The following is a 26,013-nucleotide window of genomic DNA, read 5'->3' on the forward strand; positions in this document are numbered from 1 at the left end:
AATGGCTAAAAAAAACAAGTTGAAGACAACCTCCCACTATTTAAAGGTATCGGATTACAAAAACTAGCCCACAAGCAGCACACTGAAGACACTAAGCTAACGAACATTCACCCCCTTATTCACCTACCACCCAAAGGGAGCGACATGTCTTAGTGTCGTCTGACGAGAAAAAGACAAAATCCACACCCCATAAGACGATAAAGAATTCAGTGTTAGACATCCAGTTGCTTGTAAAACACCAAATGTATTTGAATCAAACTGTTAAATGTAAAAATGGATTTATCACAAGGTTGCCATTAAGACTTAACTTTCACAGAATGAAAAGTTATCCCCTTAACAAAAATTTTAAATTCCAGCTTTTCAAATAAATATATACTCTTAACAGAAAAAAATTAAAAATCAATTCAGAATCAATTCAGAATGAGTGCTTTATTTTTTAATTTCCCACAAAATAAACAAACTATCATTTACATCAGTTGAAATGGCAAAAAAAAATTAGAAATCAATCTGCTATAACTCTCTTGTAAACACTTTATGAGCACAAAATAAGGATTAAAAGAAACAAAATGGAAAAACGAAATACCTCTTAAATTGAGGATAATCTGACTGTCGTATTACCCACCTGCAGATGTATAAACAGCAGATGTATTTAAAGTAGTGCAAGATTTGATGAATTTAGGACAATACTCAAATCAGCCCTAACCCAGTTTTCAATTACTTGCTCAAGTTCGTACATAAGAATCAATTTAAAAAGCAAATCTCTCCTAAACTTAACCAGCAGATAGATGTCAACTTCATACCCAACACAACACTAACTATGGAGATCCTGAATATGAGTTTCCCACCCCACCCCCAAAAACATACACACCAAAAAACAAAGCCCAGCACCCAAAGTGCGTACACTTCAATGTAACTGCAGGTCCTCCCATGTACTATCACTTGTGTAAAAAAGGTTTCCTTTAATATTTATATATCTGGGAGTGAACATATTGCTTCAGATCCTCTTTCAGAATTTAAAATATACACACGTAATCTTCCTTTGTCTCTGACAAGTACAAATATTAGTTGATAATGGGGAAAATGGGTGAAGAAAGCTCTGTGGCTGAGGTGAATAAAACAAACTCTCTCTTCTTTAAGAAGCATGAGCTGAAATGTAAGGCATTCCCATTCTTGTTGGTGCATGGAATAAGGGAATGCAGTTTTTGTAAACAATAGCTCTAAGACAGAAATACTGAAACCAAAAGACATTACTAGAGGATCTCTATTGAAGGTCCCCAAACCTAACCTACTTCACTAGAAATTAGGGGAAAACGTTTGGAATTTCTCTCGTGTTAGGAGACACTACCCTTTGTCTTCCCTTTCTTTGTTCCAACCCCCACAATCAAGCATGAAAACATTTTCCCCAAAGATCCTTGAAATAAAATACTGATGTAAATGCTGATTTCAAGGGCAAACAGCTTTCACAAGAGTCTATTTCTCGGGCATCTCGCCGTCTGCTGATTCTGAGGCAGCGCCGTTCTGGGGTAAATTGTCAATGGACTCCTGTGAAGCATTCCTTCGGGGAGAGTTTATTGGGACCTGAGGCTGGTGGGTAGCAGGAGGTTTGGCAGCATTGAGTGGCTTTGAAGAAGAATTAGATGGAGGTCTACGGCGACTACTTTCCTCACCAGTAGAAGCTGAAGAATGTCTTTTCCTCCCAAATTCCTCACTAATAGGAGGCTGTGTATGAACAAAGGGGATATGGTTTAAATAACCAGAGATGTGGATTTTGGCAACATAAAAGGTCAAAGAACCATGGTCTAGGGGCAGGAGGAATCCGATTTCAAAACCAGGCTCTGCTACATACTGGTGACATGTTTATGGTCCTAACAAGTCGCTTTGCCTTCTCAGGGCTTCTGACCTATCAAAAAATTAGATGATCCAAAAAACCAATGATTCTGGCTAACATTTTTCTTTAAAGACCCTAGAATTTGGACCATGAGGCTACATTTAATTTTGTCCTAAGGCACCCTGCATCCCTCTTCTCTAATGATAACATTTAAGAGAAGGCCAGGGCTCCTGGCTCAAATACAACAGGAGTTGCCAGGCCTACAGCCTTGCAAAAATGCCAGCTGGCCATGCCATTTGAGAGAAATGGCTGGGGCAGTGAGTAGAGCACCAGCCCTGGAGTCAGGAGGACCTGAGTTCAAATCTGACCTCAGACACTTGATACATGTACTAGCTGTGTGACCTTAGGCAAGCCACTTAACTCCAATTGCCCTGCCAAAAAAAAGAGAGAGAGAAATGGCTTTACCACCTTCCATGGAACAGCCACAGACCTGTCAGACAATTCCAGCTCAGGGACATTAAATCCAGGCCTGCAAAAAGGAGATCCAAAGGTCTACCACCTCTCTCCCCTTCTTTCCAAATCTCTTGGCACACAGGGTGCCCCAGACTCTTCTCTCTCCCTTCCCCCTTTCCTCTCTTGGCTTATCCAATAATCCTTCCACATCCCTCCCCAATACCCTGGAGCCACACCTATCCCTCCAGCATGCCCACAAAGCTTTGGATAAGGAGCCTTGCTCCCATATCATGGCATGCATCATCATACAAGTGTTTCAGACCTGGAGCCCAAATATCTTGAGGGATGTTGAGAGAGAGTTCCAAAGGGGTAATGGCACCATAGCTGTCAGTTTATGCACAACTGTTAGATGGGTTTTGGTGCCTATAAGATGAGACTGTGGGCTTTTGGAAGGATACAAAGAGAAGCACAGGATATTATGGAAACCCACAAAGGTGCCACCATTAAGTTTGAGAACCACTACCTACACAGTAACTGGAAGAAGACTCAACAAGATTAAAATTTAAAACATGTTTTCCAATTGGTGCTCAAGATAATCATAAAAAGACATCCTGTTCAAACATGTTAAACATTACTAATTAATGTTAAGTAAAAATAGAAAACATGACAAATTAGTTTTAAAATATTTTGTTTTAGGATCCCCTGCCTTAATGGCTTCTGCTTTCAAGCAGGGCCCAGCGTACAGCAGCCACCCACCTTCATGTATAAAAGGACAGCCCCTCACAACTTCATTCAGGAAATGAGGAAGTGCTGACAACCCACATCAGACCAAAACACAAACGTAATAAAAAATGTCAGACAAGGATTTTAAAACTTACATCAACTCGGAAGTCTTCTAACCTCTTAAAACTACAGAGGTATTCCTGAAGTTTTGGGTCAATAGACTGACTCTTAGATTGGGAGTATTTTAGATAAGCCCAAAACTTTTCTAGTCCATATAGTTGACCTGGTAACAGAACAAAATACACAAAAATTACATTTATGGTGCTGGGTCATATCCAGTGATTAACTTAGTGAACTATTGATAACAGGACTTCAAAAGCATCTCTGTACTTCACTCAAGGTGTGGCCCATAGCAACCCAACCAACGCTGCCCCACCTTTTTCCCAGCAGCAGCTGTCATCTCCCAGCATATCAAGAGGTGAACCCAAGAGAAAGACCTTTACATGGCATCCCTATCCTTCATCAAGCTCAACCCAACAAGTCCTAGGGTTTACATACCTCTAAAAATTTAGCTATTTCTTATTCTCCCTATTCATTACTAGGATCAGGACCCAATTTTTAAACATGATAAAATTAACTTTCATACCTGATTCATAATCTTTTTTGGTTTCTTCTTGGAAATCCTTGAAGATCTCTTGCCTGAATTTTTTTTCCAGTCCATAACTATAAAACCTGAACAGACATTCTAAACCGTATCTGAAAGGGGATGAGGGAGGGGAGATAAACATTCAGTTGTTCAATCTATTTTTTTCCGATGATAATATAATCAATTCATTAACTACAACAAATGGAAAGTAGCAACGACAATCAAGTAAAAGGATTAGCACAGCTGATTTTGAAATGTAATTTCTGTACAAGATTTTCCTTTGTATTTGGTCCCTGTAGCTAAATCTTATCATATGGTTTTGCAGAAGCCATGGGACAGCTCAAGTGCTCCCCTGTACTCCTCCAGATGCCAGGTGAACTGGTGGGAGGACAAGGACAAGAGTCCTCAAGAATGGGTAGGCAGGGCTGGGTTTTCATCACTAATATCGAAAGGAATACATAAGAGGATTTGAGGCTACTAACCATTAGGCAATCTAAAGTTAGTTTCTACTTAGTTTTATATTTAATTTGTAACTGAGTTTGCACTAAAACAAAAGGTTTGTGGACAGCTGTCTCTTTGAGAAGGGAGCCTCTTTTTCCTCTGGGGACTAGAAGCAAAGTTCTGCCGAGACTCAGATCCATGTACCTGCCTACACCACTCTTGCATGTGCTACCCTGCATGAAGTCACTGAGCTCTCACTAGCTGCTCCTTCCTGAAAGGAAAGGAAATGAGTAAGTCATGCTTCTTTCCTAGGAAGATGGGAGGAAAGCCGCAAGAAACGTCCATATCCTCATGATGCAGGTGTCTAGGAACACTGAGGAGCTGGATGAACTAGGCCTTTGTATGCTAGTTTACTTTCTATAATTACAAAGCTAAATTCCTCACATTAGATGTTGGTTAAAGCTTCCGGACTCAAGCACAATTTTTATTTGGGTTTTGTCCCCCACAGAGGCTGACTGACCAAATTACTTACAGGGAGTGACATTTGAGTAGTATCAATGAATGCATCCCGTCAGCTCTAAGTACCGTGGATCCCCTCTGAGCTACAGCACAGACACCCATTGTAGCACCATTTAGGAAGTGAGGTGTGAAGATGAATGAAACAAGGTGAAATGATCATTCTGTTTGTGTGTATGCAGGAGCACACAAAGCCCCAACATCACTCCCCACAGCGCTGGGCACATGAAGGCTCATCTAGTTTCTCCCCTCTCTCACTTTGCTGCAGGTCAGCTAGCGGGCTTCGGTGGACCACAGCCCAAGGATTAGATGGGATGGGCCATTGTGGCCAGAAAACGGTTCCCAACCTCAGCTGGGTCCCAGGAGAATGGCAGGCAGGCTGGATTCTGGTTTATCCCTATGCATGTATCCTCTGTAAGAAGCCTGGATCCAGGAATGACAAAACTGGTAGGAGATCTATGCTGGCATGAATTAAGGTACTGTTCTCCTTCCATCTCAGGCTAAACCCTACTATAGGAAGCAAAGTCTGAGGTGCAGAGAAGGCAAAGAGCGGAAGAGCAAAGACCTTCCATGACAAGGTGCGTCACCGCCACCTGTGAAGTGAGGATCATTCCAGCACCTGCCCCCCAGAAGATGGAGAGAAGCCACTGAGACACTATGTGGGCAGCACTGAGCACCGTGCCAGGCACACAGCGGGCAGACGCTAGATAAATGTCTGCTACGGAAACATAAAGGTCTGGGGGCCTAAGCTTCTCCCTGTGGCTGTGGGGGGACAAAGAAAACAACACACAACTATTCACCAGACATAATTTCATCCAACTACATGTGGATCTACTTGAGTTTCTCTAACAGGTCATAATAAAACGCTAGCTACTGTTATAAGAAGGCATCTGAGAATGAAGATGCCTCCATAAAGCCTCTTTAAGAATGATGTTAGTTTATTCAGGACATGGCAGCATTATTTGAAAAGTCATCTTGCACACGAAAAGAAAATTTCCAAACAACAACTTGTGGAACCCATCTGACCTGTAGTTTTCTTTTGCATCATCCCAAGCAAGCTGTCTAAATTCCTCGTACATTTTCTTATTGAAGTGGTCTCTGAGAAAAAAGGACCAGAAACGAAAGAGGGTGTTCATTTCTTGGGACTGGCCAATTCCCAAGCGTTTTCTCTCTGGAAAAATTTAAATGATAAAATAAGTTCATATAAATATAGATATAGGTATACACTCTACTAACTTAAATTAAGAAAATTAATGTTTTAAATTAGTTAAACCAAAAGGGCTAAATCATAAACCTTAATCAATTTTTAAAGGATATATTTCAAAATATTGAAGAAATCTGGAAAAAATTTTCCAATGTGCTTAAAAAAAATCACTGCTAGAATTTAAAAGCTTAGTGGGGAAAAGGCTCATTTCATTAAAAATGGTTTTAACTTTCAAGTCCTATAAAATATATGGAGATGATAAAACTTTTAAGATACGTAAAATTAATTTTTTACTGCCTCAAATAAACAGTTTAAGATTTTTTACATAGAAGTACAACAGTTATTAGCTATAAATATTAGTAGCTAACCTCCACGATCTAAGTGCTAAATTACTACAAATTTATGAAAACGAAAGAAAAAGAACTCTAACTTGACAGAGCTTTTTAAAATAGTTTTAAATACTGTGTTAATAGGAAAAAAAACATTTTATTTTAACAATCTTAAATCTAACTACAGGTAACTGATGGGAACCTTACCATTTAGGCACCTTCGACGATATTTATGATATACTTGTTGAGTAAAGCCGTTTTCCTTCAAAAGTTCATGAGAAGGATGCTGGAATTTTGGGAGAGAGTGAGGGGTACATCCATAGCTTCCTACCAGTGGTGCACCTTCTGAAGGTGAAGCATTTGAACTACTGTTTGAAAATAAAAACAAAAAAACTTCAAATTGGAATACCAGTGTAAAAGGGGGAGGATTTGGTTACACCTCTCCCCCACCACACGCCACACAAGGAAGCAAACAGCCAAAACCAATGTGCACTGTTTCATCACTATTGGAATTCTTTTAAATTGGCCTTATTTTTTTAAATTAATTTACTATTAAAATTTGCAACAGTTGAAACCTGTGTTACATAAAATCAAAACATATATAAAACCAAAAAGTAAAAGTTATAAATCAAAAATTAAAGTGATGATCAAAATAATTATAAGTAAATGGTCCTATTCCACTTTCAGTTCCAATTTTTTTTAAAACAAAGAAACTTGGATTTGTATTGCTTATCTCTAAGAGAGGAGTTAATGACACCAAAGAAAATAATAAGTGGGAAGAACAAGGTTACAGGGTCCGTCCAAGGCATAGATAGAGGGGTTAGTATTTAAGAATAGAAAAGACATCATCATCTCTGAGAGGAGTCTGGGATGAGCAAGCAGCAGCCCCCCAAAATACAGCTCCATGGGGCTTCCCTAATCTGCATCCTCCTATAATTAACACATGCAATGGTATGTCTTGTCACTAAATGAAGATGCTCTCATCTTTATTCCCTGCTCTTGCTTCCCAAGATGACATCACTCATAAGTGACAGGAGCCTTGCCTGAGGACTGTGACCTGGCTGAAAATATTGTGGCTGTAGTTCTTTATCAGTTACGCATAACTATTCATAATTGCTGCAAACAGCTTTTCATACAACTAATACGTTTTATTAATAGCAAAGCATGTTAATAAAAATGATTCCTTTCCAGGTTAAATCTCTATAACAGAAATTGGAAGCAATCGGCACCAGCGAGCTATGTGGAGAGTAGCCACAGTAGCTACAAGAGACTAACCAAATCTCACATCTGCAGGCTTTTGGTGGCCTCACATATAAAGCATCAACACAAATTCCATTTTAAAGCACAAACTAAATTATTAAGGCAAGGCTTATGAAAATCCCAGGGACATTAAGATTATTAATCAACCAATAAGCATTTGTTAAGCACCTAAGCTTTTATGGTCAGACACTATGCAGGTCCTGGAAAGACAAAGCTCAAAGCATCCTCACTCTCATGGTGCATGCATTCAACCAAGGGCAACCACATGCACACTACACAACAAATAAAAAATAAAGGCAAGGTCAATAAGTGGGAGGGAGAGGGGCCAGAAGCCGCAGGGATTGTAAGAAGCTGAGGACAAGAGGGGAGCATCCAAATGCAGACAACAGACTGTGCAGAAAGGGACAGAAAAAGGAGATGAGGCAGTGTGGGAGGCAAAGAAGAAGGCCAATGGTTCTAACAATTTGCTGTGAATTGTAATAGTTTACTTTGGATTTAGGAGGCATGTAAAAATACAGAACCCGGCAGCTTGAGAGAAAAAAGTGAAATGAAAGCCCACTGGTCACTGAAGCAAGGGATCAAATTCCCAGGAGACCACTTACCTACATTTGAAAATTGTTATTACAGTATATTGTTATGCTGACTCAAGGAGAGCTCTAAAATCATGAGATCCCAACTCAATGTTCACTCAGTTTTCCTGCTGAATTCCTTTGAGGTCTCCAGAACAGACCTATTTCACTTCCTGCCAAGGAAGACTCTCAGCAAGACTTTTCCTTTTACAAATTCCACTCCAGGAAATGTGGACATCTCATCCTACTTCAACTCCCCAAACAGAGTCAAATGTATTAGCCACCGCTCAAGGGCCCTTCACAACAAGTCCGAAGGGCAGATGCCCTTGGCATGACCATTCCCACAGTACAGGCAGATAAGGAAATGCAGACAGAGGGGATGTCCCTCGCCTGGGTCACACAGTAAGTAGCAATGTCTGAGCAGGATTCAAACACAGCTCTTCCAGCAGCCTATCTCCATTATAATCCCTATGGATCATCAATTTCCAAAGAATTCAAGTACAGTAAAGCACCATATATAAACTGCTCATCCTTCTGTTAAAACATAACATGGACAGATGGAAAAGTTCAACCGACAGTCATAATTGATGGAACTATTATGAGAGTTTATATTACACACTGTCATAATGCCTAAAGTTCCTTTCCTAAAAGAGCCAAAGGGGCAAAAAATAAACCCGAGTCAAGCAGGCTGAAGTACCTTCTTTGAGATCACCACTAACCATCCTTCCCCAAAACTCCCTCTATCCACCCCTTTACCCCCAAACAACAGGAAATCTAGAGGGAGAGGGGGAGGGAAGAGGGAAAGAGAGACAGAGAGACAGAATGTGGAACTGCACTGGCATCTGCAGCTTCAAGTGAGGCTACATCCTCTGCCCAAATATGGGCACCTTCTTTGAAATTCACAGTACTAGAAAGTTACACGAGCCCTGAGAGATGGACTTGCCCAAAGAGTCAACAGCTAATGTGTCAAAGGCAGGACTTGAACCCAAGTCTTGCTGGCTGTAGGATCAGTACCCCAAGGTGCCTCTCCCCATTTACAAACAATCCACTTATATTATAAATTGGAGAGTGCTCAACGGGGCAAGTACTGGTATTGTGGTTAACTCGAATACATGATCGTGGGACTGTCCTATTAGAATGTCTAGAGTAACGTGCTTGAGCTGCACAGGAAAACTCAGGCACAGCCTGAGTGTATCTAGCCCACAGGTCCATTCTTCCCATCACCTGTTTTAGAGGTAAAGCCCAACTCAGAGACTGGCAAGTCCAGGTCTCTTGCAAAGGACAGATGACATTCATTACCCCAAGCACGTCCCTGGCTCAGGCATAGAGTGCCCCAAAAGTCTTAGTGCCATTTTAAGCTCCCAATGGCACTAAGACTTTTGGGACACCACCCTGCATTTGAGATCAAAGTAAAAGTTGATATAATATAAGCACAGTGGATTTAGGAAAAAAGCCATTAAGTAACTCGTCACAAACGATTGAATTCTTTATGATTATGTCTTCATGTCCAGTGGCGCATGGCACCAGAAATTACATAAAGATTACTTAAAGGGCCGTAGAAATATCTTAACTCATTACTATTACAGTAAGCAGCAGGTAGGCCTCAGTTGGTCACTAAGCATCCCAAAAACAACAGAGAAAATCCCTCTCCAAGTAACCAACTCACAGTGACATCTTGGATGTCTCCTGACATAGCCCACCCTGGGTTGTTCTTCACATGCAAAAAGTGGGAAGAGGAAGGTCTGAACCTGGATTCTGTGAAGGTGTTTTCAAAAAAGCTTCAATAAATGTATTTGTAATCCTAAGTGTTTTACTGGACAAATTAAAAATATTGTTCAGAGACAAACCTCAACAGACAGCAAAGGGGGTTCAGGACACAAACAAGGCACAGAAGCCCCGATCTCAATGATTTCTCATCATCCAACAAGCAAAGTCTACAATTCTAAGATGCTGTGCTCAATATGCTTTGAGAAACTGCAATATGAATGCACTACCAATTAAATATATACATACACATGTGCGTACATGTGTCCATATATGTGTGTGTATGTACAGACACACACACACACACACACACACACGATCACTGAGATATAAATGTTAGGAATTATCTTTTCTCTTTAAACATGAGAATATGGTTATACAGGATGGCTCTCCAGGAGAGGGATAGGTAGGCATGAGAGAAATATAGATAACAGAAAAGCAAGAGACAGCAATAAAAATGTCTTTTTAAAATGTGAAATAATACTATTAGGTCTATAGCCTAAAGAGATCAAGGAAAAAGGACCTAAACGCACAAAAATACTTATAAGCAGCTTTTTCTGGAGACAAAGAATTGGAAATCAAGGGTATTCCCTTCAATTGGGGAATGGCTCATCAAGTTGTGGTATATGATTGTGGAATATTATTGTGCTGTAAGAAATGACACACAGGATAGCTTCCGAAAAATCTGAAAGACTTACATGAACTGATGCAGTGAAATGGGCAGACCCACGAGAACATTTTACACAGTAACAGTAATACTGTACTATTATCAACTGTGAATGATTTAGTTATTCTCAGCAATACAACGATCCAAGAAAATTCCCAAGGATTTAGGATGAAAAATGCTATCTACCACCTCCAGAGAAAGACCTGATGGAGTTAGAATGCAGATTGAAACACACATTTTTTTTTAGCTTTCTTTATTATCTTTGGCTTTTTTTGTCAGCATTTTCTTTTGCAATATGGCAAATACATAAATGTTTTGCATGACTGCACATGTATAATCTATATCAAAATTGCTTGCCATACTAATAAAGGAAGTGGAGAAGGAGGGAGAGAATTTGGAACACAAAATTCTTAAAAATGAATGTTAAAAATCTGTTGATATGTAATTGAGAAAAAATTAAAAAAAAAACCATGAAAACTTGTTAATTAATCAGATCATGTTTTAAAGACTATAAATTGAAGTTTTTACTAGCATATTCCCAAATATTTTAGGAAAATATTCAGATTCTTGGACTCATCCAGAGCGCCAAAAGCACTTAGTTCTCCAAAAGAATACAAAGATGGAGGCAGCTAAGTGGCATGGTACAGTGAGTAGAGCACCAGCCCTGGAGTCAGGAGGACCCGAATTCAAATTCAGCCTCAGAAACTTGACACTCTTACTAGCTGTGTGACCTTGGGCTAGTCACTTAACCCCAATTTCCCTGCCTTTCCCCCTCCAAAAAAAAATTTTTCCAAAAGAATACAAAGATGTATCTTCCCAAAACTGCTAAAGGCATTCTTGTCAGTATCTGACAGTTACCCGGAACCAATCTGTTGGTCAGCAAGCACTATGAAGCTCTGCCCCACGACGAAGTAGGTGTCAAGAAAACAAAGACAAAATGAAACAGCCCCTGCCTTCAATGCATTTGCACTGTGAGGAGAATCCCCACGTGCACACCTGTGTGAATAGGATCTGTGTACAAAGGAAAGAGGAGGTGGTTGTGTGGGGGAAGGGGAGCTGTCACAGCAGCAATGAGATTAGAAGAGTCAGCAGCATAGGCTAGGAGGGAGAGTGTCATGGGATGAGAAGCAGCCAGAGGACAGGCTTGTTAACATTGTAAAGTACAAGGATGGTGTTCAGTCTGCAGAGTCAGCAGAAACGACCGAGGGGGTGGGGGTGGGGGGGCAGGCGGGGGCGGGGAAGAGCTCACTGGGGTGTGTGTGCATGCATATTGCTGGCCTTAAGAACCTACCAGGATTAGCAAAGACTCTGGATTAGATGTGAACCTCAAAGGAAATGAGGGGCACCAAGAGAATCAAGGTGCTGGCATCCCTGGCCCCTTCACTAACAATAGGACAGTTGAGAAAAGGCACCATTTGGGAGGCAGAGATAAAGAGTTCTGTTTAGGACCTGGTGAGTCTGAGAGGTCAAGGGGAATCCAGTTTGAAATATCCAAATAGGGAGCTGGAGATAGAGAACTGGAAGCCAGGAAAGAGAAGTATATTTTTTCATTATTGCTTTTTAACGATGGAGGCACATTTAAAGGGAGCAAGGAAAGAGCCTAGAGACAGGGATGGGGGGAGCGAGCATGTGTGGGTGGAGAAGCTGTGATGGCACCTAGCAGAAGTCGGCAATAAAAAATCCGCAGAGTAGGCTTCCCTCTCCTGGGAAGTCTTCAAGCAAAGGTTGGATGATGGCTTTAGGAGCTATTATATGGGGATTCCCGTTTTTTTTGTGTGCACTGAACTGGTGGGCTGCTGAGGTCCTTTCAAACTCTCACATACTGTACTTTTGTGAGGTCTCCCCGTTCCAAATCATCTTCCACACAGCTACCAAACAAGCCTTTTCAACAAACTGCCAGAGGTCTTTCTTGCCTCTAAAAGAGAACATAAACTGCTCTTTGGCTTTTGAATATAAACTCCTTAAAACTGCTTCCCTTCTACAATCTAGCCAAAATGGCTTCCCTCTCCCACACACATACCAATCTATCTCCAGCCTCCGTAGCTTTGCATGGGGCCCATCCCTGGAGTAGGCTGCCTCCTTACCACTTCCACACTCGGGCATGGCTGGTGCCTGCCCCTTTGCCCTCCTCTGAGTTCCATGAATTCTAGACCTGCGTGCTGTCTATCCAAGCTCCTCCTTGAGAGCAGGGATAGTTTCTTTCTCTGGCTGTCCCTATATCTGGACCCCTGACAGTGCCTGGCACTCAGTAAATGCTTGTTGATGAGGTGACCCTCAAACCACACAGAGAAGTTCTCAGGACACACTGAACAATGCTCAGCTGAACTCAACAGGGATGCTCTGATGTCTCCAACATGCACATGCCTCAAAGTCGCTGCTGAAAACTGGGAAAGCTCTAAGAGGCCAGTCTGTAAGCCAGGAAAGCAACATGAAATCACAGAGTTAAACAAACAGGGGGATACACAGGGTCCGATGGGATGTAAGAAATGAAGACATCAATAAAAACTAGTAACAACAACAAAAATAAGAAAGAAAAGGACTAGAAGGCCTTACCATCAAACACTACAAAAATCCACATAATCTATAGAAGGTACTCAGTCCTTTTTACATTAAAGCTAATGAACTTTCTTAATTCTATACACCTACCAAGTAAAATTATACATGCTATGACAATGGCCACAACAAACATGCAAATTAAGACTAAGGATTAATGTCATTTTTAGAAACATCTGATTTCACTTAAGAGGCAAGAAAGATTTTAAGTTTCAAAATTCAAATACTATCCTATTATGTCATAATTACTATCCACTTCTACTTTTTGTCCTTTGTTCCCCCCTTCTCATGGTTCTTTTTTTTTTCCATTCTGTATCCTAGAAACATTTCACATTCATTCAAATACTCACTGAATGCCTCCTAAGTGCAAGGTGCCATGTTGGAAGCTGGGGAGGGGGAGGACAGGGAGGGAGGGAGGGAAGGGAAGCTGTAATAAGAAATAGGAAACTGTCTCTTCCTTCTTGGGGCAGCTGACACATCAATCTTCAAATGCCACTAAAAATCTCAATAGCTTTTTTTTCCCATTAACAACTGGGAATCAAAAACAACAAAAGATCCTATCGCTTAGAGTAGCTACCTGACAGAGGACGTCCTTGGCCTGTGATCTCTGGAGTCCATTACCCAGCCAACATGACACTCTAGAGGGGGGTTTGTACTATGCCGTGTTTTTCTCTTTCTTGGAATCTAAAAGAAAAGAAGTCAAACATTGCAATTACTTTTCAGTAGTGTGGACTTAACAAGTAAATTAAAACCCTCTGAGAGTAAACCAGCTAAAACATTTTCATACTATGGATAACACATTGTGAAATCATATGAAGTCACAAAACTCAAACATCTCTCTCACACACACACATTACAAGTCTCATAACTTAAACAAGTGATTTTGCTAGTAGCTAAACTGCCTATGGGATGGAAGGGGGTAGGATGCTTCATAACTCTGTTATATCCCCTTCGTCTTCACTACCCACATTCAAAGAAGAAATTTCCTTATCATCAAAAGAGTCATTACTAAGGTAATTTTGTTTATGAACTACTATAGCTTGAAGATGCTTTGAAGATGGCAATTTTGAAAGCACTGAAGGATAGATTTTTCAAGATATCTTGAGGGAAGAGGAGACACCACCTATGTCTATGCCTATCTTCCTGTGACAGGGATATCCTTGATGGAAATCAGGAGAAGAGAGATGTTTGCAAATGACTTCCTAAAGCACAACACACTTTTGGGGTTACAAAACTGACTGAAAGGTAAAGAAGGTAAGACTGCAGTATGTGTTTAATTTTCTCATTATAGAAAAGCATGTCTTTGTAGGGCAAACTGAGGAATTAAGGCTCCTCCAACAAGGCATTTCCCGTAAGGTTCTTTAACATATGCAACCAGAGAGGACCCTCTGCAACCACAGAGGTAACTCTTTTTAACAATCTTAAAATCAGTAACATCGAGACAAACAGAGTTGTGAGCTCAAAAGCATTTGCAGCTGTCTCAGATCATATCCTGCACAAAGTCCAATGGGAAGACAAACATACTCAAAGATGATGATGTCTTGATGGAATCAAGTCCCAGAAATCAACAGGAACCACTAGGGAGAGATTCTTCTACTAATCAACATATGTAAACACAAACAAATGGACAAAGGGACTCAGACTACAATATGCAGTGGGGTGGATGTGCTGAATAGGTGATCAGTAACAAATATACTAGACAGATACTGCAGACAGAGAATAAGTTCAGCGCAGGGTTAGAGACCAGTGGCCTGAAGACCATTTGGAAAATTATACAATGTGTTCAGTAGTCTCAATCTAAAACAAGAAACAAAAAAAAATCTTTTAAAAGAACTCTCTTCTCAACAGCAGCAAATCAAACACCACAATCTTTGAAAAATACAAATTATGATCTAAATCATAATGGAGAGCTTAGATGGCAAATTTAAATAGATAGTATATTACCAATCAAGATTTGACAAATCAAGACCACGAAAGAGAGTCAAGGAAATGTTTGATCAGGAAAAGTGGTGAGTTCAACCACATCCATGTGAAAATGAGGCATAACCAGGCACTCTCCAAGTGCTGCCCTAATACCCAAAAACGTTTAAAAAAACAAACTCAGGGCAACTAACTGTTTTAGTTCAGTGGGCAAATCCTTTGTGGTTCACTGATGATCCCATGATTTCTGGGAAGAAGGTCATGGACAAGAACCTCACAAGAACCTCACAAGACCTGAAGGGATCCATGGGTTAAGATCTGCATCAGTGAAGTCACAGAAGATGCATTGAAGTATGAACTTAGGATCTAAAGTAGGTCAGAAAAATGTGTAGAAACAATTAAAACTGCCACTCATTTCCTATTCAGTGTTTCTGTTTACCTTCACATCGATGGCTTTTGGTTCCTTCACAACAGGATAGAATCTCGGCGTTTTATTTGGATCTTGTAATCTGGGTGTACGGGGTGTTTTGGGCGTTCTTGCAGGATGAACTCTTGGAGATTCTGGGACTGCTGTGGGCAAGGATCGAGCCATTGTTGTTGAAGACACTTCTGAAATACCAAATAATTTGTGAGCCAGTTCATCAGTCAAATCTGTAAAATAGGGAGACACAATCAAAACGTTAGCGAAATTCCAAAATTTCAACTTTGATGGCCATTCTTTCTTTAATGGCCATGGACAGTTCTGTAAATCCTCTTAACATGATGAGACAGCACGGTGTCATAACTCTGGAGCTGACGTCAGAAGACAAAGACTACTGTCCATGTAGTTTGCCACTGACTTTCGATGCATCGTGCTCACACACTATTAGTGTCACAGATCCCAGGGTTCAAAGCGGGGTCCATAAACCCCCAGGGTAAACTGACCAGAAGAGTAAGGGGAGAGGGCTTGTATTCCACCATCCCTGGAACAGTGAGTCATGGGACTTGTCTCCAGCACTGTGCCACCCCCTCTAGCTTTACTCCCTTCTCCTCCCACCCCCTCCCACAACACACCTCTCAAGGCTGTGGCAAGCTCCCAGTTTCTCCCTTTCTGTCCTTAGGAAGGACCATGACCCGAGCACACACCAGCAGCTGGTATGAGGAAAGAAACTCCTCTTCCCACCCCCGCCAATTTGCTAAAAACATAAAAATGGAACGGCTGAAGATTATAGTTTTCAAGAACAAACGACATTAGAAAAAGTAGAAATCCATTAGCTGAATTTAAAAAAAAACCCTCTACCTATCTGGTTTGAGATTAAAAATGACTATTGTTTCACTGTGGAGCAATGGAGCACAAGAGATAAAGGATAAACTTTGGAGCTAGAAAAGACCTGTGTTCGAATTCTTCTTCTGGCACATCCTGGCTATGTCTCTTCTGTAACTTCCTGGAGCTCTGAGCGAGTTCTCATCTCTTCCCCAGTCCCTAACCGGCCTATTGTGATTCAGCAAGTGCAATCAACAGCACATTCCTCCCACTGGGATCTCAGAATCTTTGTGAGGGATTGTGTTGGTAAGCAAAATGGGCTCTTAGCAGTATAATTCAGTGTATTTCATTGAGCCTTACTAGGTGCTAAGCCCTAGGCCCAAACCCCTATTAGATGTGGAACCTGTGTGGGATTGGTGACTGGGGTGGGCCCAGGGTGGGGCTGGCTAAGGGGAGGTGCTAACTCCCTTTGTTTCTTTTGAGTAATTCAGTGTATTTCATTGAGTCTTACTAAGTGCTAAGCCCCAGGCTCTAACCCCATTAGGTGTTAACCTAACCTATGTGGATGTGAACCTCCCAAGGTCCTAAGGGGAGGGGCTAACTCAAGAGCCAATCATAGCAGCCTAAGTTCTGGTCATTCAGATGACACTTGATGACGTCTGAAGCCCTATAAGAAGAGAGGACAGAGCCATTTGCGGAAAGCTCTCATTCGTGATGGTGCTGATGCAGACTCCAGGTACCTGTAGTTAAGGAGCCCTCCAGCTCGTAAACCCGGATGCTGAGACTTTGTTGAACTCTGGTAACTATGTATTGGGATTTGAATCAGACAAGGTCTGTCTGTTGATGTTTGTACTTTATTTGTATTTTGTTCTGAAGTTCGGGGTGCTGGCTTTTTCCCCTGAACTAAGTGAATGATATTTGTATGCTGAATTACAGTAAGCTTGTCAACCCCTTTAACCTTGCTTTCCTTATTGAAGCAGATCAAAAGAACCTGTGCTTTTGCAGCATGCTGGCAGCTTTCTGGGTGCTGGCTGTTGGTGGATCTTACACCCCCACAGCAGCAGCTAGCCGGATTGTTGAAACAGGGATCTACTTTTCCAGCTGTGGCAATCATTCAGAACAAGTTGTGAAAAAAATGGAACTTAGAACCAGGTCTTCAAATCACTGCATAACAAATATAAGCCAACATTTTCCAAAAGAATGAAGCCTACAAGAAAGGAAGGAGGGCAGTGAGATTCGCCAGGGCTCTCCTCGTTCCACTGCTCCACTGGACTGCTGAGGTCCTCAAGAAGAGGCTCTTCATCCCATTCACCTATGGATTGTGGGTGCCTAGACCAACCTTCTACAGTGGGTGGGGTGAATGAATTATTTTAACAACAAATACTCTCTCTGGCCAACTAGGATGCCTGTGTTTTCAGACCTGAGAATACCCTCTACTGGTCTCCTCCTCACCTCTTCCCTCCCAGCTTCCTGCACACGTCTGGGGCCTGCAAATTCTCAAACGTGAATGAAACTAAGCCAGGAACGTGACCTTTAGAAAATGAAGAAAGGTCAGAGACCCCTTAGGTCCAATCACCTCAGACCCACAAGAAATGGAGTCTCAGGGAGATGAAAAGGCTTGTACCAAGCTCCCTAGACAGACTCCAAATGGCAGGCACCTCACACCTCCTGGTCTGTCCATCTGGCCAAGAGTCTGGGCTGCCTTTGCATTCCACTGTGGTCAAGACAGCAGTGCCGCAATTAAGAAGCCACAATGGAGTGACAGACAGGTCAGAAAATTGCTTTTCTACATAAAGAGCTACTGGTACACCGAGGAAGGGCAAAAGAATTATGACAAGAGACCATAAAGTCTGTCCCAATTTCCAGAGCCTCCTCTTTTTGGGGCCCTTCCCCATCACTGCCCCAGAGTAACACAAGTACAAGACCATAAAGCCACTGCTCTAAAGCTGGAAAAGAACTCGGGGGTCACAAAGACTAGTAGCAGTCGTTTAATACACAAGGAAAATGGAAGCTATGGGGTTCAGTGACTTGACCAAGATCAACAGTCAGAGGTCAAGCTGAGAACCGTAGCCAGGGCCTCTGATTCTTACTGCCCCACACTGCCTGCCTCCAGCAGTCTGATCTCTACCTATCCATTCCGGGCGTCCCCATCTTCTCCACCAAAAAATCCTCTTATCAACACTACAACAGCAATAAATGGGAGGGCTTACATGTTACCTTGCCCAGGGACCTGTGCCTCAAACAAGAGGAATGACTAAGATCTCAAACCTCCTAGCCAGTATAAGAGATTCCTTCATTCATTTAGAGCAGAAATACTTTTCCTGCACCCTCTAAGTCACACTATGTAGGCAACCATATCCTTTACTGACTTGGAGGGTCTAGCCTTGGTAGTGAGCACAAAAAAAAAAAAAGACGTGATGATCTGGAGTCAGGAAGACCTGAATTCAAATCCAACCTCAGACACTTACAGCTGTGTGCCCCTGCGCATCCCTGACTCTGTCCACCCCAGTTTCCTCATCTGTAAAATAGGGGTCAGAGTGGCACCCACCTTGCAGGGTTGTTGTGAGGACCAAATGACAGCTTAGCACAGGTACCTGGCACACAGTAAGTGCTAAATCAATGCTTAGGCCCTGCCCTCCCTTTCCCCTTCATGAGGTCTACAGTAAGTCCCACCAGGTACTCCAATTTAGTGATCACTTGCCCGGGAAAGCCTGGACATTCAGATACACCTCTGTTCATGAATCCTATCTGTACAATGGGTTTACGGGAGAGACACTCTGCATTTATATGACTTATGATTTACAAACTCCCGCTGAAGTCTCTTTTGTTCTGTTAATTTACGTTCTACATTATAAAATAAAACTTTGGTTTAAACTATTTCTGGATAGTAAAACGTTGATCTAAAACCAAGGAAAACAAACAGAAGAAGAAACATCTCGTTAAAGTGATTTAAAGTGTGAAGAAAAAACAAATGTACATACCTTGCTGAGACTGCGCAGGTCCTACAGGAACGTCTAGATTTGGCTCAAAGGGAGGCTCAGGTGCTAGATTCTCAAATTGCTCTTTACTAATTAGATTTAGCTTCTTAAAGTTTTCAACTTCTTGCTGAATTAGAATAAGGAAGCTACATTACTACTAAATTGGATGATAAACTCCTAAAAGACAATTTGTATACCAACTTCAAAAAACAAAACTACGTGTTAACATGGACAATACATGGTCAACAATATTCACAACAAATTCAACAGAACTGGCCATTAAAATGACTGTACTTTGAATAACACTGCACGTAACCTGCAATAGTTATCTCAAATGGTTACATGCATGGGCGCACACCTTACCTGCACTTTAAAAAAGAGCAGATGCTAGCCAGATGGCAGCACTTACTGAGAACAAGGCCAGCCTGGGGACTGGGAAAGATGAAGCAGGAAAGCCGGGACCCCTTCCCAGCATGGAAATACACACACACAGGAGAAGCTCACAAGAAAAGGCTGGACATGCTAAGTGCTGAGCAGAAGTACAGATATTACACACAGAGGCAGTCTGGAAAGATGGACAAAATTGGGCAAAGAAGAAAGGATATTCCTGAAGGGTGGAGGAGGCCCCTCTGATTCTTCTTCCACCAATCACCGCTCCCCTTCTCACTGTAATTCAGTGACAGGGTCAGCCTTATGTGGCCCATGCCTGCCCCTTCTCCATAGTCCAGAGCTCCCCTATCCTTCCACAGAACAGATCACTGGAGCTGAAAAAGACCTTAGAGGCTTTCTGGTCCAATGCTGCTTTTACAGCTAAAGGAAGCCCAGAGGCGAAGTGCCTTGTCCAAGGTGTGTCTCTTCACATTGCTTTGTGCCTACTGGAACCCCTGCTCTGTTGTTAACCAACCTATCTAGCCTAAATTTCTTCACGTCACAGTCTTTCCATCTTCTGGCACTCAAGAAAACCCAGCCCCCTCTAGAAGACACTGAATCTCTAGCTACCTTCTGCAGGATTGACTGGGGGCCCCTCCCTCTGCTGCAATCAGTCAGCAATTTAATTCCATCATTCTACTTCCCAGAGCCCACTTGGCTCACAGTGTCTTCGTCCTAACCACAGCTCCCTTGCTTAGGGACGGTCTGGTCTCCCACCTCACCAGTCTCAAGGATGGCTACATCTTAGACAGCTCCTTCCTGTCAATGCTTACTGATTGCAGGACCAGCCTTCGTCCTCACTAAGGGCCCTCCCAGCTCTTCCAGTCCATCAGCACTGCTCCGGTCTCAGTCAAGACCAAGCCAAGTCCCTCCAGTCTTGACTGCACAGGTGAGTATTTCAGCAGAGTTTCCTGCCTCTGAATGCTTTAGACCTTATCCTATCACTGATACTGAAGCCTGGGTTACCTCCACTGTCCACACTCTCTGACTCTGCTTTGGCATGGCTGAACACCATAAAGGAGTCCTCATGGTCACAAAAAGGTGGTGGTCTTCTCAGCCTAAGCTTGCTTTCTCTGCTGCACAGGAGCCTTTTCACTTTCCCTGACTCCTCAAATCTCCTCTTCCCTCAACCAACCCTGCGTCCCCCAATCCATTCCTCCCCTCAGCAGAAGCCCTAATCTGCTTCATTGACAAAACAAGAGGTCATCCGCCTCTTCTATCCTCCTCACCTTTGAAAAACCCTTCTACTGTAGTCCATTCTCTCTTCCCTCTTCCTCCCAGCCAAGGCCATCCTTTCTGGGAGGCTGCCCCTTCAATGATGGATCCGTCCTCTTCATCATCCATTCTCCCTCATCACTGGCTCCTTCCTTACTCTCTCTAACAGGCCAACTGGCCCATTCTTACAGCACTTGCTTGGCTTTCCTACTCCTCTCAAGTTCTTTTCCCTTTCCCAGAGAAATTCCCAAAAAGTTGTCTACACTTGTTACTTCATTTTCTCATCTGCCACTTCCTTCCCAATCTCCTGCAGCATGTCTTCCAGCTCCATAGCTCTACTGAAGTTGCTCCCTCCAAGGTTACAGCTTCTTAATGGATAAACCTAGTGGCCTTCCCTCCATCCTCAGCCTACTCGACCTCTCTGCTAACTCTTCCTCCCAGAATCATCCTCCACTGCTGCTCTATCTCAGCGTCCTTCCCTGGTCCATCAACGAGCTGTACGCCACTGAGGACTTCGTCCTGGGTGCTCTTCTCTTTCCTCTCTATACTCTTGATCTTGACCAGAACTTAAGGGAAAATTCAACATATAAGATCCAGGGGAAATATAAGGAAAACATTAAAGACCAACACTTCATATGTGAAAATATTAGCAATTCTCTTATGGCTGTCATCATTATTTGGGTTATTGGAAAGAAAGGCATAGGCTGAGCAGAGTATGATGGGATGATTCTAAAAAAAATAAAACTGTAGGGAGAGATAAAAGAGCAATTACCTCATACAAATGAGGCATAAAAGGAAAAACTGATACAGAAGAAGCTAGTATGGGGAAGGTGGCAGGTACTACTGGAATCTTACTCTCATGGGGAATGGGGGAACAGCATATATATACATCTGGAAGGGTATAAAAGTCTTCTAAATTCAGGAAGAAATAAGAGGGCAAGGGGATAGGGTGGGAGGAGAGGATAAGGGAGGGACTCTGAGGGGTAAATAGGTTAAGGAACAGGAGGGGCAAGGCAGTAGGGAGAATGAGAATGGGATAGGCTAAGTACGGTGAGAAGCATAGTAAGGAAAAATAGGAAGGAGGAAAATACACAAGTAATTGTAGCTTAGAATGTGAAAGGGACAGATTTACTCATAAAATGGAAACAGCAGATTAAAAATTTGAATTCAATAATACAATGTTTTCAGGAAACATAAAAATGAAAGATATACACAAGGATAAAATAAAGGGCAGGAATTTATTATGTAAAAAAAGAGGGATAGTAATATGATCTCAAAGTTAAAAATAAATTTAATCAAAAGTGAAAAATAGAGACTGTGACTGTGTCAGCAATATTATTCAATACTATATTAGACCATTTAAAATAACTAGACAATATAAAATGCTACTGTATACCTGCCAAAACAGACACAGGAATTATATGAACATAAAAATAAAACACTTTTTATACAAATAAACTCAGATCTAGACAACTGAAGCAATATTTATTGTTCATAGGTAGGTAAGGCCAATAAAAATTTTTAAATGACAATTTTACCTAACTAATCTATTTATTCAATGTCATCCCAATTAAATTGTTTTAAAAAATTATTTTAGTGAATTAGGAAAAAATAACAAAGTTAACTTGGAAAAACAAAGGTGGGAAACTTCAAAGAAACCAGGGAAAAAAGATACATAGGAAGTAGTATCAGCAGTATCAGACAGACCTTAAACTAATAATAAAGTGACAGTACTGCAGTACTGTTTAAGTGTAAAAGGGATAATTTTAGTTATTTTAAATTAAAACTTTCTTATATAAATAAAAGCTATGTAGCCAAGAATATAAGGAATGCGGAAAATATCGGAAAAAAAACTTTCCTAGACAATTTCTCAGACAGGATGTGATTGAGTTGGAATACTGCCGTGGTGTAATCACGAAATGAGCTGGTGGATTTAGAAAAACATGATGTGGACTCATGACGGAAGATGCTCTCCACCTCAGGAGAAAGAGATGACAGGTGGAAATAGGCACAGTACAGTCTTTCATAGACATGTATGAGGATTTGAGTATATATCCATGCTTAACTGTAGCCTTCTTTAGAGTGGTGGGAGGAGGGAGAGGGAAAAAATAAAGTAAAAAGTACACAGCACAGAACAAAAGAAAACCAACAAGGAAGCAAAGAAAAGCTGGGCAGATTTGAAAATAATGTCTAGTATTTATTATATAGGTTTTCTTGAACTGGAAATTTATTGTTTCATATTGAACCCTCTCTTATGGTCAGCTGTATACATGGCAGTGCTTTTATTTTGTTCCTTTTCTGATTTTGTATTTATGTTTAAAATTACCAAAATTAATTCATTAACTGAGGGGGGGGTGCTGGGGGGGGGGAACCTCTCAGAAGTTCACAAAGATGACTCCCAATCCATATATTGTGTCCTAATCCCTTTCCTAAACTCTAATCTTGGGTCACCAACTGCCTGCTGGGTATATCCCCCTGGATGCTACCCAACCTCTCAAACTCAGCATGTTCAAAATAGAGCTCACTAAAACTCACTCTTCTCTCCCCTCCCAAATCATTCTCCAAAATTACCTGTTTCCATTGAGGACCAGCATCGCTCTGGTTACCCACAACCTCAGAGACATCTTCTAGTCTTCTAGTCTTCCCCCTCCCTAACTGTAACTTATTCTTCAGGTATTTGCCACTGCATTACCACAATACTTCTCCTCTCTCTCTCTCCTTAGTTTCAAGCAACGAACTGCCTAGTACAGGTCCTCATTACCTCTTCCTTGGACTAGTGTCCCTGCCACCAGTCTCTTTCCTCTCCACTCTGTCCTTCCTGTAACTGTCTAAAATTAATGTTACATCACTGTTCTGCTAAATAAAAATCTCCACTAGCTTCCTATTGCATCTAGGACAAAATAAAACTCCTGAGAAAGGTATTTAAAGCCCTCTCCGATCTGGCTCTCACATACCTTTACAGACTCATTTTATAGCATAGCACTTTCTTTCACGCAGCCAAGTTAACAAGTTAGCTGTTCTATGAATCTGACATTCCATTTCCAGACTTTGATTTTGCATACAATGTCCCCCCCCACCACTACCTTTCTTACCCCTCTCTGGATCCTGCCATCTCCTATGGGAAGCCTTTCCTGATCACTCCCAGTTATTAGAACTCTCCCTTCCAATGACCATGCACTTAGTTAACTGTTTACAAGTTGCATCATAAATCTATAACGCCTAGCACAGTGCTCTTTGTACATAACAGGTACTTAATAAATGTCTGAAGTGTAAAAGTAGGAGAGGGAAAAAGAATACATTTAAAAGTGAAAGTGATGCAAAAAATTAACATTACAAAATTTTATTTTAACTTTGTCACCTTGAATTAATGTTCCTGGGAGACAGAATAACGTATAGTGGGAGGGCAGACAAAGCCTTAAGGGGTCAACAAATCCAGTCCCTGATTTAATAGAGTAGGAAACTCGGGCCAGGGAGGTAGGTATCTTGCCCAAGGTCACACAAGTGTTAATTAACAAAGCCCACAACTCAAGCCCACAGACCACAAACACTCTTTCCACAGTGCCATTAGCAGAGAGTAACAAGGACACTGTCCCCACAAAGCTGCTCTCCTAGACTAAAGGTCCCCAGTGACTTCTAGATAAGTCCATCAGCTACTTACTGTACCTATCCCCTCACTCTCCTTCATAAGCACTGCTGCAGGCCTTTCATCAGGGCTCTGCTCTGAGCTCTTGATGACTCTTCGCAGTCACTCTTGTGGGCACCGTCTTCACCTGCATGGCCTCGGCTCTCACCACAGGCTGCAGAAGCCCCATGGTGCATTGCGAGCACAGATCTCTATTCTCTACATCTGCTTCCAATGCAATTTTGAAAGGATAGGGGCCATTCGACAGAGCTAAACTGTGCACTCACCTTCAGCATTTTCAAAACTGAATTTAGTATTATTTCCTCCAGGGCTTCTCTTCCAAATTCTCTTATTTTAATAAATTACCATATCACCATTCTTCTTTTTTAAGCTAGAAACTTTGGGATGGCCTTCGTAATCTTCCTCTCTTTTATCTTCTCTATTCAATAAATATTGTAAAGTCTTAACCTCAAAATGTCTCTCAAATCACTTCTTCCTCTCCTTCCTATTCTTCTGTCTATTTAACTCCTCCCTTCAGAGCTGAATTCCTGCCATAGCCTCCTAGCTGATTTCCATTCCTCCCTCAGGACAGTCATGTTTACATAATAATCTTTCTAAAAGCATCAAGTCACGTCTAGTCTTCAAGACTCTTCTTAATCTTCCTCTACCATACATACCCTACTTTCCAAATCAAACCTCCAAGTCTACTGCAGACTTTTTGCTCACTGCCCACAATATATACTTTAGTGGGATACAGTCAAGTTTCATCTTTCAAAGTCTTCCCTTTCCAGGTCCATGCAAACCCTCCTATTCTCCAGACCTTCTCCAGAGCACTTTATTCTCCTATCATATCATTTAGTCCTTATATTGTTATAGCTGTTCTTTATTTCTTCTGTGTATGTCTGGTGTCTTAGCTTTTCAACCCAGCTATAAGCTAAGTTTTATGCTTTTTTGTGCCACCTGCATAACCTAGCAATGTTGGGCTCACATTCATTAGTTACTGAATGACTTAGAAACATGTAGCAACAAGTATAATTTTCTGAAATGTTAGTACCTTAAGGTTTTTTTAATTTCCGAGTTGCACCAAAATAACCCATGAGCTAATTCTTACTGGGGCAAAGAGAATTCTACTTTTAAACTTACTATACTCCTGAAATTACTCTCCAATAAAGTGAGTTCAGCCAATTACTTCATTCAAAAAATGCTTATTGAGTTCCAGCTATATACAAGATGTGCTTTGTGATGAGGAAATACAAAGCCACAGTGTGCCCATGAAAAACTTACATTCTCACAGGGTAGATAAAACATGTATACAAATAAATCTAATGTGATAAATACATAAGCTACACAGACATAAAAGTATATATATATTTAAGGAATAGAGAGAGAGAGACAAATATACCTATGTAAAAAGCAAAGTGCTATGAGGTTTCAGAGGAGTGATACTTTGGATAAGAGAATTAAGGCAGTCTTCTCAGAAAAAGGCACTCTGAGCTATGCCTTGAGGTTAATAACTTTAAAAAAAAGTTTTATGTATAAAAAGCGTAAAAACATTATTTTTTGCTGAAAAATTATTTATTATGAACTTAACTTTAAACAAAACCAATTAAAATTACATTTACAAGCAAACTTTGCTTAATGACTTTCAACACA

The 26,013-nt window shown here is 41.3% G+C and overlaps 1 protein-coding gene across 3 annotated transcripts in view; it reads right to left on the reverse strand.

Moving 5' to 3' along the window:
* Positions 1-224: 224 nt before the first annotated feature.
* The window catches only part of LARP1B (La ribonucleoprotein 1B), an 86,321-nt gene continuing 60,532 nt past the window's right edge, over positions 225-26,013 (reverse strand). Inside the window, exons 12-19 of one of the 3 annotated variants that reach the window (XM_036762762.1) lie at positions 19,098-19,221; positions 15,313-15,482; positions 13,531-13,637; positions 6,348-6,508; positions 5,634-5,778; positions 3,651-3,760; positions 3,160-3,287; positions 225-1,719 (exon numbers count right to left, since the gene is read on the reverse strand). In XM_036762762.1, the coding sequence (XP_036618657.1) occupies positions 1,471-1,719; positions 3,160-3,287; positions 3,651-3,760; positions 5,634-5,778; positions 6,348-6,508; positions 13,531-13,637; positions 15,313-15,482; positions 19,098-19,221 (1,194 nt within the window). In that variant the 3' untranslated portion in view covers positions 225-1,470. Of the gene's footprint in view, positions 1,720-3,159; positions 3,288-3,650; positions 3,761-5,633; positions 5,779-6,347; positions 6,509-13,530; positions 13,638-15,312; positions 15,525-19,097; positions 19,222-26,013 lie in introns of all 3 variants that reach the window. The other 2 variants (XM_036762760.1, XM_036762761.1) reach the window with 2 other exon arrangements.

This window comes from Trichosurus vulpecula, chromosome 6, assembly GCF_011100635.1.
Source record: "Trichosurus vulpecula isolate mTriVul1 chromosome 6, mTriVul1.pri, whole genome shotgun sequence".
Classification (NCBI taxonomy): Eukaryota; Metazoa; Chordata; class Mammalia; order Diprotodontia; family Phalangeridae; genus Trichosurus; species Trichosurus vulpecula.